Source organism: Hippopotamus amphibius, chromosome 6 (assembly GCF_030028045.1).
Source record: "Hippopotamus amphibius kiboko isolate mHipAmp2 chromosome 6, mHipAmp2.hap2, whole genome shotgun sequence".
Classification (NCBI taxonomy): domain Eukaryota; kingdom Metazoa; phylum Chordata; class Mammalia; order Artiodactyla; family Hippopotamidae; genus Hippopotamus; species Hippopotamus amphibius.
The window spans coordinates 132948052-132963041 of NC_080191.1; the positions used below are offsets into that span (position 1 = coordinate 132948052).

The window sequence follows — 14990 nt, forward strand, 5'->3', positions numbered from 1 at the left end:
ATTTCTTCCAGACAAATCTGGGCAGGAGAAAACTTGAACGTATCGGCCAGTTTTAAGTATCCCCACATGATTCCTGATACAGTTTTACCTGGAAAATGGAGGGCACGCAGCAGAATTTTTTTATCTCGAGTTCCTTTGCAAACACCAAATACTTCACACAAAAGGAACAGTGTGGCCTATTCAGATAACTCTTTGTTCAGATTACTTAACAAACTTCATGAAACAAGAGTTGTGATTCTACATACCGTTTTGATAATTCAGAGAAAGAGTGGGATCCAGAAAAGGACAGAAAAGAAGGGGCATGGACACTGGGAAATCGTCACCAAGGGTAATAGCGATGATGGCCCCCTGCCCCAATCCAGTTTCCCCAAAATGGAACACAACTCTGCTTAAAGCATGTTCACCATATTTCACCACTTAGATTGTATTAGGAGCAGACTCCTAATTACACATAGCAGAGCTAAAGCATACCTGTATCTTTGTTCACTACACTGTTCTCTTTTACTACCTTACCTGTCCCAGGCATTGAAGAATAGGAACAAAGCAAAGAATTATGGAAATTTAGAACTAAAAGGAAACTTAAAAAAAAAAATTGGTGCTCAGATTTTGTGAAGAAATAATTTAAATGTTTATCAACAAGAAATTTTCTAGTGAATGATGTACAGTTAGGTGGAACCATGTGAAATTGCTGATATTTGCTTTTGACTTATAAAAATAGCAATTCCATTTGATTCTACCTAATGCTATGCAGACATTAAAAAAATACATGGTGGTTCTCTAAGTACTGGTATAGAATGATATCCCAGGTAAATGATAAGAACACCATTATAGGATACTAGTGTGTGTATGGGTGTCTAGTGTATGTGGGGATATATATGCTTGTTTATGTCCCACCATAAATCTGAAAATTTATAAAATATGTAAACTGTTAACAGTGAATGCCTCGGGCTTCCTAGGTGGCACAGTGGTTGAGAATCCACCTGCCAATGAGGGGACACGGGTTTGATCCCTGCTCCAGGAAGATCTCACATGCCGCGGAGCAACTAAGCCCGTGAGCCACAACTATTGAGCCCATGTGCTGCAACTACTGAAGCCCACTTGCCTAGAGCCCATGCTGTACAACAAGAGAAGCCACAGCAATGAGGAGCCCATGCATCACAACGAAGAGTAGTCCCCACTCACCACAACTAAAAAAAAGAAAGCCCACGCACAGCAAAAAAAACCCCAACACATCCAATAAAATAAATAAATAAATAAATTTAATTAAAAAAAAAAAAGTGAATGCCTCTAGAGGGCCAAGTGGGAAACTAGAGACAAGAGCAGCAGATATTTTTGACTTCTGTACAATCCCAATTTTTACCATGTGAATGTGTTAAAATTTTAAAAGAAAAAAAAAAAAAGACCAAACCAGCAAGCACTGTTTAAAGAGGTGAAGAGTCTGTTCAAGCCATGCAGTGACCTCAGACTAGAACACATTGAAGAAAGTGGCTGCTCAGTTGCTTATCTTATCCCTACAGTTGAAAGAACAGCAGTGAACAGTCGCTCCTGGGGCCTGACCAGTTCGGGGAATCACTCTCCACCCTGACCTTGTGGTTTACCTGGGATCTTAATTGCTCTAGTTAAATGAAGAGCTTCTCCTCAAAACACAGTGTCACTGGAGGGTCAACAGATCAAATGTGAGTCACTTTCCCTGCAGTTGTGAATTAGCAGATTGGATGCTGCTGGCAAAAACTGGCAGCAAGAAGGAAGCCCTTCCCCTTGAACAAATCTTACCAATTTCCTTGGGTCCTGTCAGGAAGAGTCCTCTGAGTCATTTTCAACAAGGTCTAATCCTTTTCTCATGATGGTCTTTTTTCTTTACACTAGAGTTGGACACAATAGAATTTTATTCTAATTATTTGCTGTTCAAGATAGAGGAAAAGTTAATTAGGAATTTGACTTTGTACAGTTATCTGTCCAGATCTCCCCTCCCCACCCCACTTCTGTGTCCCATTTTCTCCAGCCATTGGACTGGACACATCCAAATGATTCTAATCGAACCAGCATTTCTCAAACTGTGAGGAGGAGGAACAATTTCATTTCTGCAGTTGAAGAAATTACGGTCTTAGAGATTGAGTGACTTGTCCTCATTCCCTCAGCTAGAAAGTGGCAGGCACAAACTGAAAACCCAGCTGCCTGACTTCCAGCCACGTGTCCCCAGTCTTGAAATAAAACCAATTATTTCTCCCTTTCCCTCCAACAACTGTCCTATTTTCTCCTCCCTTTTACTGTCAAAATTCCCACACTTGCAGTTAAGTGCCTGTACTAAGTTTTCATGCTGACTTTCTCCAGAAGCCCTGCGTGTTGGACTCCGTGCCCACCGAAACGGAAGGGGCTGGTTGAAAGCGCACTAAGTGAGCACCCATGGGTAGCGTTAGATGCCATCCGGAGTTGGTTTTTCCTGGTAGATTGTTAGCAAGACCATGGCAGGGACACTCAGCAGGATCATGCCTGCTTTCTTTACTACTGTATCTATAGCGAGCCCAGAGCCTGGTACCAGCCAGGAGCCAAATAAATCCTACTCATCTGACTTTCCTCTCAGAACCTCTTCCTTTCTAAGGCTCTTGCATTTGTCTTCCTGATTGGATGACCCCTCTTGGTTTGCCTCCTCTTTCTCTGGGTGTTATCATCGATTGATCAATCTCTTCATTACTGAAGCACTATAGGAGATAGAGAAGGAACTGACAATGGGGTGCTTACATTTTATCTGTGAAAAAAATGAATGTAAATGAATAATGCAATCACAAATAATATCAATATAATGGTGTAGTAGTTATGAGGCAGGTTGGAGCAAGACTGCATGGGTACCTAATCTCTCTGCATTTTAGTTTCCTCATCTATAAACTGCAGACAGTGGTAGTTCCTAGATAAAAAGGTTGTTGTGAAGGTTAAGTCATTTAATATACTTGAAGCTGTTCAAAGAGGGTCTGGTATATGGTAAGTGCTTAAAAAATGTTTTAAAAAACACAGAGTGGCACTTCCCTGGTGGCGCAGTGGTTAAGAATCTGCCTGCCAATACAGGGAACACAGGTTCGAGCCCTGGTCTGGGAAGATCCCACATGCTGCAGAGCAACTAAGCTAGCGCGCTATGACTATTGAGCCTGCGTGCTAGAGGCCACGAGCCACAACTGCTGAAGCCCACTCGCCTAGAGCCTGTGCTCTGCAACAAGAGAAGCCACTGCAATGAGAAGCCTGCGCACTGCAATGAAGAGTAGCCACCACTCGCCACAACTAGAGAAAGCCTGCAGACAGCAATGAAGACCCAACGCAGCCAATAAATAAATATATATATATAAATTTATTTTTTAAAAAACATCAAAAAACACAGGGTAATATATAAATCATTATTATAAGTGCTATAAGAAAGTCTATTTTTAAGAACTTTTTTTTCCCAGTGAGAACTAATTAATTCTCAAAACCTCTTTTTTCAGATATCCTTTCCAGATTTTTCTTTGTCATTTTGACTCATCATTTCCTTGTACAGGGATACGAAGCCTGTCCAGGATGTTTAAGATCTGAGAAAGGGAGAATTGAGGAGCCCCAGCTAAGAGCCAACACCAAATGTCAGACACACGAGTGAAGCTCTCTGTGTCCTTCCAATCCAGCCTACCCCACAGCTGACTGTGGCAGAGCAGAAGAGCCCAAGGGGACCTGCAGAAGAAGCGGAAGAACCTACCACACTAGCCCACAGAATGGTGAGGAACAATAAATCATAAAATTTGCTATTTTAAGCCACAAAGTGACAAGGTGGTTTGTTTCACAGCACAGCATAACTGAAATACACCTTTAATTTTGCTACCAGAGGTGGACATACTAACATTTTGCATATTACAAATCTCAGTATTAAGCATTTACACATAGCTATTTGCGTTTTAAAAAACTTAAAGTAGGACACTTTGCATAATGTGTTTAAAAGTAGCTTTTCTCTCCCACTTAACCATATTTCGAATTTCTGTATGAGTAATTATAAACCTACACTGTTATTTTTGGTGGTTGCATTTTACATCATGATTTATTAGCGAATCTCCTAAGGATAAACAGTCTGCTTCTAATTTTTTGCCACCATAAGAAATGCTTTGACAGACGTCTTTGAACATATACTTCTTTTTACACATCAAAGATTATTTCCTCGGGATTATTTCCTGTATATGGAATAACTAGGTTGAAGATTTGCCTGTTTTCAGGGTTTTGATTAAGTATCATCTAATTGCTCTTCGGAAGGGTTTACATTCTTACCATGAATGAGTCAGAACCCTCTTTTGCTTGCACTTTTACCAACAGTGTTTTTTTTCTTCTTCTTCTTTTTAATCGTTGTTGATCTAATGGATGAAAAACTATGATCTCATTACTGTTTTAATTTTGTTATTACTATTGGGGCTGAGTGTATTTTTTTATGTATAGAGGTCACTTATCTAAAATTCGTATTCTCACTCTGCTTATTTTTCCACAGTTATCTTTTCCTTATAGATTTGTGAGTGATATAGATATTAACACTTTGTCTGTTATGTATATATTTAAATATTTTTCTGTAATTTCCTTCCAAGAGAAGATTTCCCTCAGATTTTATGGGTTTAGGTGGATTTTTTTAATACACAAACAAATCTATTTATTTTTATTTATTTATTTTATCTCTGAGACTGGTGTTATTAGGTTTATTGTTTTAAAAGATAGCAAAGTTTAAATACTTTTGGAGAGTGTCAGATGTTATCCAGGTAAAATCCAGACTCAGTTTATTTCGCACACCGCATTCTATTCTCCCCATATTTAGCCAGATCAATCTCCCACAACTTCTAAATGCAAATTCCCTGTTCTTGTGATTTTAGTTTCTGGTATGTGGAGCTCGTAGGCTCTGGAGTCTGACAGATCTGAGTTAAGATTCTGACTCAATCACTTACCAACAGTATAAGAAGAACTCTTAGAGCCTCAGCTTCTTCATGTTTAAGTGGAGACAGGATTAATTTGAGATTAAATTAGTTCCTGAAATATAGTTGGCACTTAATAAATATTAGTTCCCAAGCCATGCCCCCATGTTTTTGTTCATGCTGGGACATGTCTCTCGGATACCCTTCTCTTCTCCATCTTGCGATATTTTACCTATTCTTCTGGTCCTCTTCTACCGAGACTCCTTCCCAGAGGCTTTCAGAGAACAGGGAGCTTATCATACACCTTACTTAGCTTGGGTACCTTATATTGTTATTTTAATGTTTCAGATGTAGTTAATCAGTCAAGTTATAAGCTTCAGGAAGGCCTGGCTCAGTGCTTGGCACTGGAATGCACCCAGTAAGTATCAGTGGTTAGGACCCTGTGATTTCACTGCCATGGGCCTGGGTTTGATCCCTGGTAGAGGAACTAAGAACCCACAAGCCACACGGTGCGGCCAAAAAAAAGAGTACATGAAATTTAACTGCAAGGTAATAACACTAGTTAACAAATTGCACTTTAAGACTAGTCTAATTATTACTCCAGACACATAATTGGTGATAAATGCAAATTTGTTTAGTAAATGTAGCAATAATTGGTATCTTAGCCTCTAGGACCCTGTAGAATGCCACTGAATATTTCAATAGTTCAGTATGTCATGAAGGTAATCAAAAGGTGCAGACCTCCAGTTATAATAAAAATAAGTTCTGGGATGTAATGTACAGCATGGTGATTACAGTTAACAATACTATGTTGTATATATTTGAAAGTTGCTAAGAGAGCAGATCATAAACGTTCACATCACAAGAAAAAGAATTTGTAACTATGCTAGGTGATGGATGTTAACTAAATTTACTGTGATAATCATTTCACTATATATATGTGTATATATAATCATTATGTTGTATACCTTAATCTACTACAAGGTTATATATCAATAAACTGGGAAGAAATTAAAATTTTTTAATTAAAAATATATACCTTAAGAATATACCAGTGTAATGTATCATTCCTGATAGTTTAATATACTGTATTTCTCCAATTCTAGGAAGCACTTTGGTCTCACATTTTAACATCTCTGAAACTGGGATGTGTTTTGCAGAAATAGCCATTGGCCAGGTGGCAGTCCTGATATAGTTGGCATTGCCTTTGTATTTGTGACCATGGTTATAACTGTATGAATTGTCATCATTTCACTGAGTTCTATGCAATTTAATACTACGTGTCAAAGCCATATGCTAAGAAATGCAGTTGAAGGCAGGAGAAATTGCCAGATGTGTCAGATTAGATGAAAGAAATTCCAAAGCAACGAGAGGCTAATATAACCAATTCATGTATCACACAAGACTACAGTGAAGGGCTGGAGCTTCAGTTTGTCAGAAACTTCCTTCTGGCCATTAATAGAGAGGCTACATATGTTGTAGTGACATATAATTCAGTAGAACAAGAAAACTATGGTTTTAGTGAAATAGGATTGTGCCAGCATCAAACTTGAAGAATGAGTGTCTGGTTAGGAAAACGAATCCCAGAGACAAGGCTAGGAACTTCTTTTAAGAAATGTGACACCATCAAAAAAAAAAAAAAAAAAAAGAAATGTGACACCATCAATGATATTGTGTGGAAAAACACACATATTGATGCTCTGTGTGGAAAGGGATTCAGGAAAATTAGACTCCATGTACAGAATTTGTAGAAGTACTTTAATCAATTTATTTTGCTTATATTTTCCTTTTCTAAATATGAACTTACTGAAAATTTTATATCTAAGTCTAAAAGCACTGTTTCAATAAGTATTAAAAAAATCCTGTGTGACAACACATTGTGCCATTGTTTAATTGGCAACTCTTTTTTCTTTCTTGGTGGTACATACAATCAAAGATGTCCTAGATTTGAATAGATATGCTAAATTGAATGGACGCTAAAATGCGCAGTAGATCTGTGAATTTCCAAGCTTCCCTTAGTGAAGGAACAGAGCTTGGTGTTTTGTCGTCGCTGTTATTTTGGTGGGTATTATGTTGTTGCTTAGGAATGAGGTAGGAAGATCCTGTGATTTCTTCACAATCATCAGTTACGCTTGTTTGCAGAACCAACATAATTTGAAGAGGAGCTAGCTTCTCCCATCACCATTTACAACTTCTTAACGTAAGTCACAGATTGCATTCTGAATTAGGGAACACTTGATTTGTCATTAGCTGAGCACTTTTAAAACTTAATGTATTATATTTTCCAATATGGCAAATGTCCTATATTAAAAAGTGGGTAGGTGTAAGTATGTAATCAGCCATATTTTTTCCAACCAAAAGATTTGATACATTTCTTTTTTTTTTAGAAAAAATTCTTGTAAATGTTTTGATGTCATTTCTTCTAGTATACAAGAATATTTCAAATCAAAGTAACATATATTTAATGTGCAGTATTTGGAAAGTATAGCAAAGTATAAATAAGCATGAACAACATTAGGCTTCATCTCACCACCACCCAGAGATTGCCTCTTAATATTTTTGGCCATCACGTTCAATCTGTCCAGAGCAAACCAGAGCACTCAGCGGATGCTCAATACATGTTTATTGAAGGCGTGAATGCCAAAAAAGAGAACTTGAACAGCCCATATGTCTTGCTAACAGAATTAATTATACAGACCTCTGGTCTAAAAATCAACTGTCTTCTCATGTTTGCCTTATTCTTCTTACATAGCTGGAGCTTGTCCAGGACACAACCAATTTCTACTACATGGCAATGGAGCACTCTGGGCTGGTTGGTCACTGTCCTCATGTCACTCCTCTCATTCATTCATTCATTCATTCAACAGATATTTATTAAGTGCCCACTATGTGCCTGGAATACAGAAGGGGCAAAAAAGAAACATGGCCCCTGCCCTCTTGCAGCTTTCAGTCAAAAGAAGACAAAACAGATAAACATAAAAGTGAATATATGATTAAATATATTTGCGAATTGCGGTAAGTGCAGAAAAGGAGGAGAACAGGTGGCTGGGAGAATAAATAAGCGGGGCCATAATCTGATTCAGGAGGGAAGGCCTCTCTGATGGAGTGACAGTTCAGCAGGTCAAGGAGGAACAAAAGGGAAGGTTCTGAGGCTGTCAAACTTTAAGTGGGTGTGGCCTAAAAATAGTGAAGGAACAAGTGTTGGGGGAAAATACGGCTACAGAGGTAAGCACTTCCTGTATGGCCTCGTAAGCTATGGAGAGGATTTTGAATTTCATTCTGCGTATGCTTAGAAACCGGTAAACTTCTTTTTTGTCATTTAAATTGCGTTTACTTTTAATAGGTAACATTCACGATTCAAAGTATACGAGATCCAAAGATGACTGAACGAAAACACTCCCTCCCTCCGGTTTCCTAGACACCCAGTTTCCCCTCCCTCGAGCTGGCTGTAAGTATCCCTCCGGAAATACACAAGCAAGCAAACTTATCAGCCTGTAGGATATTTTAAGCAGGGGAGCTGGGCATCTGATCTGTGTTTTAAGACCACCCGAATGCTGGGAGGCGGCTGGCTTTCTGCGTTCAGAGCTCCGCGCTCCAGCTCACGCATTTCACAGACCCTGCTCTGCTCGGTATGCCGGCTTTCCGCAGGGGAGATCCCGCGGGGGCCCAGGGCTTCGTAAATTACATCCTGGCAGGGCTCCCACGCTCGTTCCCACGCTGTGCTCCCGGCGGCGGCCCTGCGCTCCCGCAGCTCCCACGCCGCCCCCTACCCGCATCCCGCGGCCGGGACCCCCGGAGCTCGGCGCCCACGCCAGGTGCGCTTGTGTGTTTTTAACAAGAGACCGGGGGCGGGAAGGCAGCGGCTCCCGGATGGCTGCAACCGAGGCGGGCCGGGGCGTGGCCAAGGCTGAGGGCGGGGCCAAAGCTTGGGGGCGGAGCCGACGCCTGGTGGGCTGCATTGCTCTGCAGAGCTCCCGCTGCTGAGATTCGGTCCGGGACCCGGGCCACCCACTGGGCGGTGGGTCGTCTTTGGCCTTGAGCTCCGCGAATCCCTGAAGGTAAATTCTCCTGGGAGGCGGGCAGCTAGAGCACTAGGGGACCAAAGACGGGGGCGGGCGGCCGGCTGGCGGCGGAGGGGAGCGTCCCGCGGCGAGTTTGCCAAGAAAGCTGAACTCGTCCCAAGTTTCTCGTGCATCAGTTTGCACCCGGCGAATTGGTGGCTGTCTCTGTCCGTGCGGGTGGTCTCTGGGCGCGGGAGAGGCGCGGAGGTGGTTGGACTCATCCGCTGCAGCACAGCCCAGATTTCCGTACTGGACCGCTCGGCGCGGTGGGCGCAGTTTTTGCCCCAGAAAGGGCGAGTTATTGACACGCAGTTGTGTCCCGCGCGGCAGCCGGGTGATCCCCGGGCTCAGAGCGCGCGTGTCTGCGAGGCGTGCCTGGTTGTCCGGAGGCAAAGTTCCATGACTTCTTTCCTCTTTAGGCGCGGCTGACTGGGTGCTGCCCCGCCCCCCCCCCCCCCCCCCCCCATCCCCGGGGCTGACCCCCGAGGCTCCGCTATGGATGGCGAGAGCGAAGTAGATTTTTCCAGCAACAGCTTAACCCCTTTGTGGCGGAGGCGTTCAACCCCTCAGCCCCAGCTGCTGGGCCGGAGCAAGCCGAGGCCCCAGTCCTACCAGAGCCCCAGCGGGTTGCTGATCACCGATTTCCCGGTGGAGGATCGAGGGACGCTCCCCGCGGCGCAGACTCCGGCCCAGTTATCCGCCGCCTCCGACGGCAGGAAGATGCAGAGGAGCCCCCAGCTTCCGCGTGGCCATCGGAGGTTGGCGACCAATGGGAAGACCGTCTCCCCGGAGTTCAGGGCTGTCTCTCCTCGGCTTCGACGGCCCAAGTCACCCCAGGTCCCCAAAGCGGCGTCGGGCGGCCCCCCCAAATCCCCAGCGAACGGCACGGCGACTTCGCCCGCGCGGCACCCGCTGCACCCCCCGCGGACTCCTCATGGGCCTGCCCCCAGCAGCCCCGAGGGGGACAGGGCGGGATTCCCCGCCAGCCCCCTGCCTTCGCCTGCTGCAAATGGGTTTATCCCTACTATCGCCTCCCCAGGCGCTCGTTCGCCATCCGGCCAAATGGCTAAGGACCCTGAGCGGGGACCGTCGAGGCTCTCTCCTGCGCCCCAGAAAAGGTCTTTGGGACAAAAACTCCCCCTCCAAAGGCTACCCTCACAGGAGAACGAGCTCCTGGAGAATGCTTCAGTGGTTTTGAGCACAAACAGCCCCGCCGCCCTCAAAGTGGGAAAACAGCAGATCATCCCGAAGAGCCTGGCCTCGGAAATTAAGATCAGTAAATCCAACAGTCAGAATGTGGAGCCGCACAAGAGGCTGCTCAAGGTGCGCAGCATGGTGGAGGGCCTGGGAGCGCCCCTGGGCCCCGCCGAGGACGAAGGCGAGGCGGAGAACGACTTGGACAGCCCGGGGTCTCTGCGGAGAGGCTTGCGGTCCACGTCCTATCGCAGGGCCGTGGTCAGTGGCGTTGATTTCGACAGTCCTACCACCTCGAAGAAGAAGAACAGAATGTCCCAGCCTGTTCTGAAAGCAGTGATGGAAGACAAGGAGAAGTTTTCCAGCCTGGGAAGGATAAAGGTAAGAGTGGTCACGGTGCGTCGCAAGTTAGGCGTTCACTAAGTCACAAGTGAAGGTGATGGGGGTGGGGAGGAGGGGCACAGAGGAAACCAGAGGTTATTGTTCTTTTTTTAAATTCTGTTGTTTGTTAATCAGACCCGTACACATTTATCTCTTGGCTGTTTTGTTGCTGGCAGGCACAGCCCAGGTTAATACGGCTTTGTGGGAGAAACTGAAACTCTTATTGTTTAGATTTTCTAAGTTAGGGCAAAATGTGGGGGACAAATAGGGAAAAAAACACAGAAAATTAAGTATTGGCTGAGTGAGTCCTAAACAGTTTTAATACAGGCAGCTGAAAAGGGGGTGGTGGGCAGGTGTGGATCTGCTCTCTTGGTTGTGTGGTCAAGCTGCCTAGTGCTTGTTTAGAAGTGTCAATCATTGGTTGCTGATTCATCACAGCTGATACAGGAAAACTGATTTTCTTTGAGCCTATCAATTATTTTAATTCCTTATACTAATGACTTAATTACTGAATTGTTTTTTTTTCAGTGGCGATCACATACTAAATGCCATTCAGGTAAAATGTGAATTTTAAAAGTCAGTTGCCAGAATCACAAAAGACATAGTTTGTCATCTTTGTTGTTTCTGGTTTCTCTCACCGCTGCCTGTGGTTGCATCTTATTGCCATTTTGTGCCTTGAGTGCATTTAACAGGTTGGTAGCTGGAAACTTCAGGTTCGAGTGAATGGTGTGGTGTTGCTCCCCGGTGAAGGCCTAGGAGCAGCACTCTTTAGAATATTACCAAATATGACATAAAGAAATAGGGAAAACTAGGGAAGGAGATTTTGGAGTGTGCATGTGCTGCCTTCTGCAGACACAAGACAGATCTCAGCAATAGGGCAGAAATTCATTTTGGCAGCCACATCTTCTCTTGATTAATCAGAGAGCTGGAACCAGTCTATATAAATGTCACATGTGTAATACACAAGCAAGCCTGTTTTATTTTAGATCCTATGGCCTTAAAGAAGTTACATAACATTTTATGTTGTTTTTTTTTTTCCCCTCCAATTCTGCAAGTATAGTAAAGTTCAGTTTAACAGTGATGGTGAATCATGAGTAATGAAATAAGCTGGACTGCTGGTCATTTGAGGATTCTCAAGCTGTATTGACAGAGCATGGGGGATATTGTACATTTTATTTCACCCTTTTAGTGAGTTGTAGTAGTCTTATGAGTGAACTACTCCAGGATCATCTGCTGTGTGCTCTTGTAAGTCTAATGAATGTAACAACAGAAAAAGTACTTTTTTCTTAAAATAGCTGTATTTTCTGTTTGGCTCATTCATACATAGTTTGCTTTGCTTTTCCTCTTTTTGCTTTTCTTGTTTCTTAGAAAAAAATGCTGAAAGGACAAGGAACATTTGATGGGGAAGGTAAGCATTTGATTTTCCAGACTTTTATTGCTGTTTCAATGTGGAATATCAATTATAAGCTGAAATAACTGAAGTAACAAAAACACAAGAGAGAAAAATGTACAACTTCTTCCCAAATTATACAGCACAAAGCTCTGCACTAAGCTAAATTTTCATCTAGTAACACCAGCAGTGAATAAAATTAATGGCATTCTTTGTAGGCAGATGACTTTGTCAGAGAAATGTTCTGGGATTTTTAATTCTTCTCTACTCTGGCTCTATCCCCACCTCCCTAAAAAAATGGAGAAAGAGTAAGAGCAAGCTCTAGCTCTTTAGTTAAAAATTCTGAAAGTTTGGCATTTAGATCTTACATCTCTCCTTTCCATATTTCCTTTGACTTTTCCCCATATTTCTACATTTAATATCATTTCTGACTTCCTGTTTCCTAATCAAGTTTCAGTTTGGGGGAAATCTAACTCTCCTGGCTGATAGAAACATACTCCTAAGAATTTCGAACCCATATAGTATTTTTGTGAAGCAAAAAAAAGCGGCTTTTACCAGTTGTTCAGACCCTAATCAGATTAGGGGACTTTGTGTAAATAGATGGGATTCAGTGTCAATGGACTGGAAGAGCATGAAGGAGGAAGCCCCAGCTGCAGCGCTTGTAGGGCTGGAGGAGTGTGGTGGAGGTGAGTGTGATTATTTCCTGTCATACTCTGAAATGCTAAGATTTCCCAACCTTTAAAGAACAGTGAAGAAGGGTGTGCCCCTCTATAAGTAAATCTAAGGTAAAACCACTCAGAGTTATATCACTTTGGCTGATTTAATTATATAAAACATTCCCCCATATAATTCTTACAAAAATCAGTTCTCTTTGGAGCATTTAAACATGACCAGTTTATAAAAATGTATTTACTGAATGAATCTTAGAAAACTGTTCCTTTATGGAGAGGAAACCCAGATACAGTACTTTAGCTGGTTGGGATAAATTCATCTTCCAGATTTTATAACTGAGGAATCTGGAAGCTCAGAGAGGTTTAGTACCTTGTCTATACTTTCACACAGCCAGGACTAGGACAGAGATCTGGTTCTTAGTCCAGTTTGCTTCCTCTTTTATTCCGTTATGGCCATGAAGTGAACAGAGCATCTACCTAATATCAATTTTGAGAGATGTTTTACATCTTCTGGAATTTGGTATTGGTTTTGGGACCTTTACCTCAAAGGGTTAAAAATGTTGAGCTTTTTTGAAGTCCGAGAACAGACCTTCATGATAACTAGTCTTATGTTGTTTCTTTTTATAAGGAGATGTTTCTGTGCACCCTCTCCTCTCTTCTCAAATTTGATGACCTAGAAATTCTTTTTCACATATGCGTATATGAGGAATGCAGGAGTCTTACAGTTAATGACTAACAAGAATGTAAGTCAGGAAGCTGTGTGGTAGAGTGGTGAGAAGCTGCTGTATTGGAAGCAGGGACCTGAGTTCCTGTCCTGCTGCTTCTACTCATCAGTTGAGTGACACTGAACAAGTCTTAACTTCACTGAGTCTCAGTCTCATTGCCCACGGTTGTTGTGAGGATGAATGAATGTATATCAACAATGTGTGCATATATTTTGTGCCATATGACAAGTACTTTAAAGGGCACTACAGAGGTGGGGGAAACTCAGTCTACACCCTCGTAATCTTCTTTACATATGCGGAACAACCAGACGACAGTAAAATTTTGCATAGATTCCAGTATTACTTTAGTGATGGTGCATACGAACATGCAATGGTGGATGAGAAATGAGGCAGATGTTTGCTGGCTTCAGTAGATGGGAAAAGCATTTCAAACTTAGTATGTCTCAAACTGAACTCATAATTTTTCCTCTAAAGCTGAATCTCTTCTGGTGTTCCCATTCCTACTTTTCCATTGTGGGACTTACAGAGCTGGGAAACATCCTTATCACTGTATCCAGTCCATCCCCCAAGTCTCCATTGTCTTTCACTGACCACTTCAATAGCATCCTAATTAGTCCTTTAAGTAGTCAATGTTTTGCTCTTCCAATCTGATAAGTCTTTTCCTTTCAGTGGATTCCCACTGCAATTGGGATAAAATACAACCCTTACAGTATGAAAGAAACTCAGTCCTTTTGGACTCAGGATAAAATCTAGTTCTTTAACATTGCTTGCAAAACTCTGCTTGATTTGGACTGTTTGGCTCTTCCCCCTGAACTCACCTTATACCTTTTGTCTACTAGACACCCTTACCCCAGTGAATGACTTTCCTTTGTTTCCTCTTGCCTCGGGCTTTTGCATGTGCTTTTTTCTGTAGCTCTGTAGTTTCTCAGCTTTTAGATCTTAAGATTTTCCTCATTAGCACCTTTCTGACCCCCAGACTAGATCATATCCGCTGAGAGTCTGTTCTCAGAGTGCCTGTGTATAAATCTTCCTGTTCGTAGGTATGTATTTGTACTCATTGTGTCCTCAACTCTAAAATGGCTTGCCATCTCGCTTGGAATAAAAAACCAAAGTCCTTTCAATGGCATTGAGGCAAGACCCTACACGGTCTGCCCTCTATTCATCCCAACCCCCAATTCCTGTACTTTCTCCCCTCCTGTTCCAGCCACACAGGCCTCCTTGCTGATCCTTGAACGTATAGATGCAGCAGACTCCTTCCCCAGGGCCTTTGTACTGGCTGTTCTCTCTGATGGGATGTTCTTTCCCCAGCTGTGCAGGTGGCTTACTTTCTCACTTCTTTTAGATCTTTGCTTCAATGTCATTTCTGTGAGGGCTTCCTAAACGGCCCTGTTTAAAAATCTGCATATCACCCCTTGTAACATGCTTCTCCTTTCCCTGTTTTATTTTTTCTCCATGATACTTATAAGCATCTGATATATTATAAAAGTTACTTGTTTATTTATTGTCATCCTTTCCTCACTCTGATGTCAGCTCCATGAAGAACAAGATTTTTATCTTTATCTGTTGTTGTTCTTTGTTTTATCCCCAGTGCCTAGCAGTCGCTGGCGTCTAGTTTCTAAATATCAGTTGAATGAATACATGAATGAGTGACTTTGACTATTTTTCTC

General features: G+C 42.5%; 1 protein-coding gene across 3 annotated transcripts in view; it reads left to right on the forward strand.

The window, feature by feature from the left end:
* The first annotated feature begins 8288 nt into the window (after window positions 1–8288).
* ARHGEF26 (Rho guanine nucleotide exchange factor 26) overlaps window positions 8289–14990 on the forward strand; it is a 135390-nt gene continuing 128688 nt past the window's right edge. For 2 of the 3 annotated variants that reach the window (XM_057739895.1, XM_057739897.1), the window contains exons 1-3: window positions 8846–8959; window positions 9382–10537; window positions 11906–11945. In XM_057739895.1, coding sequence (XP_057595878.1) covers window positions 9458–10537; window positions 11906–11945 — 1120 coding nt within the window. In that variant the 5' untranslated portion in view covers window positions 8846–8959; window positions 9382–9457. Of the gene's footprint in view, window positions 8350–8845; window positions 8960–9381; window positions 10538–11905; window positions 11946–14990 lie in introns of those variants that run through there. The other variant, XM_057739896.1, reaches the window with a different exon arrangement.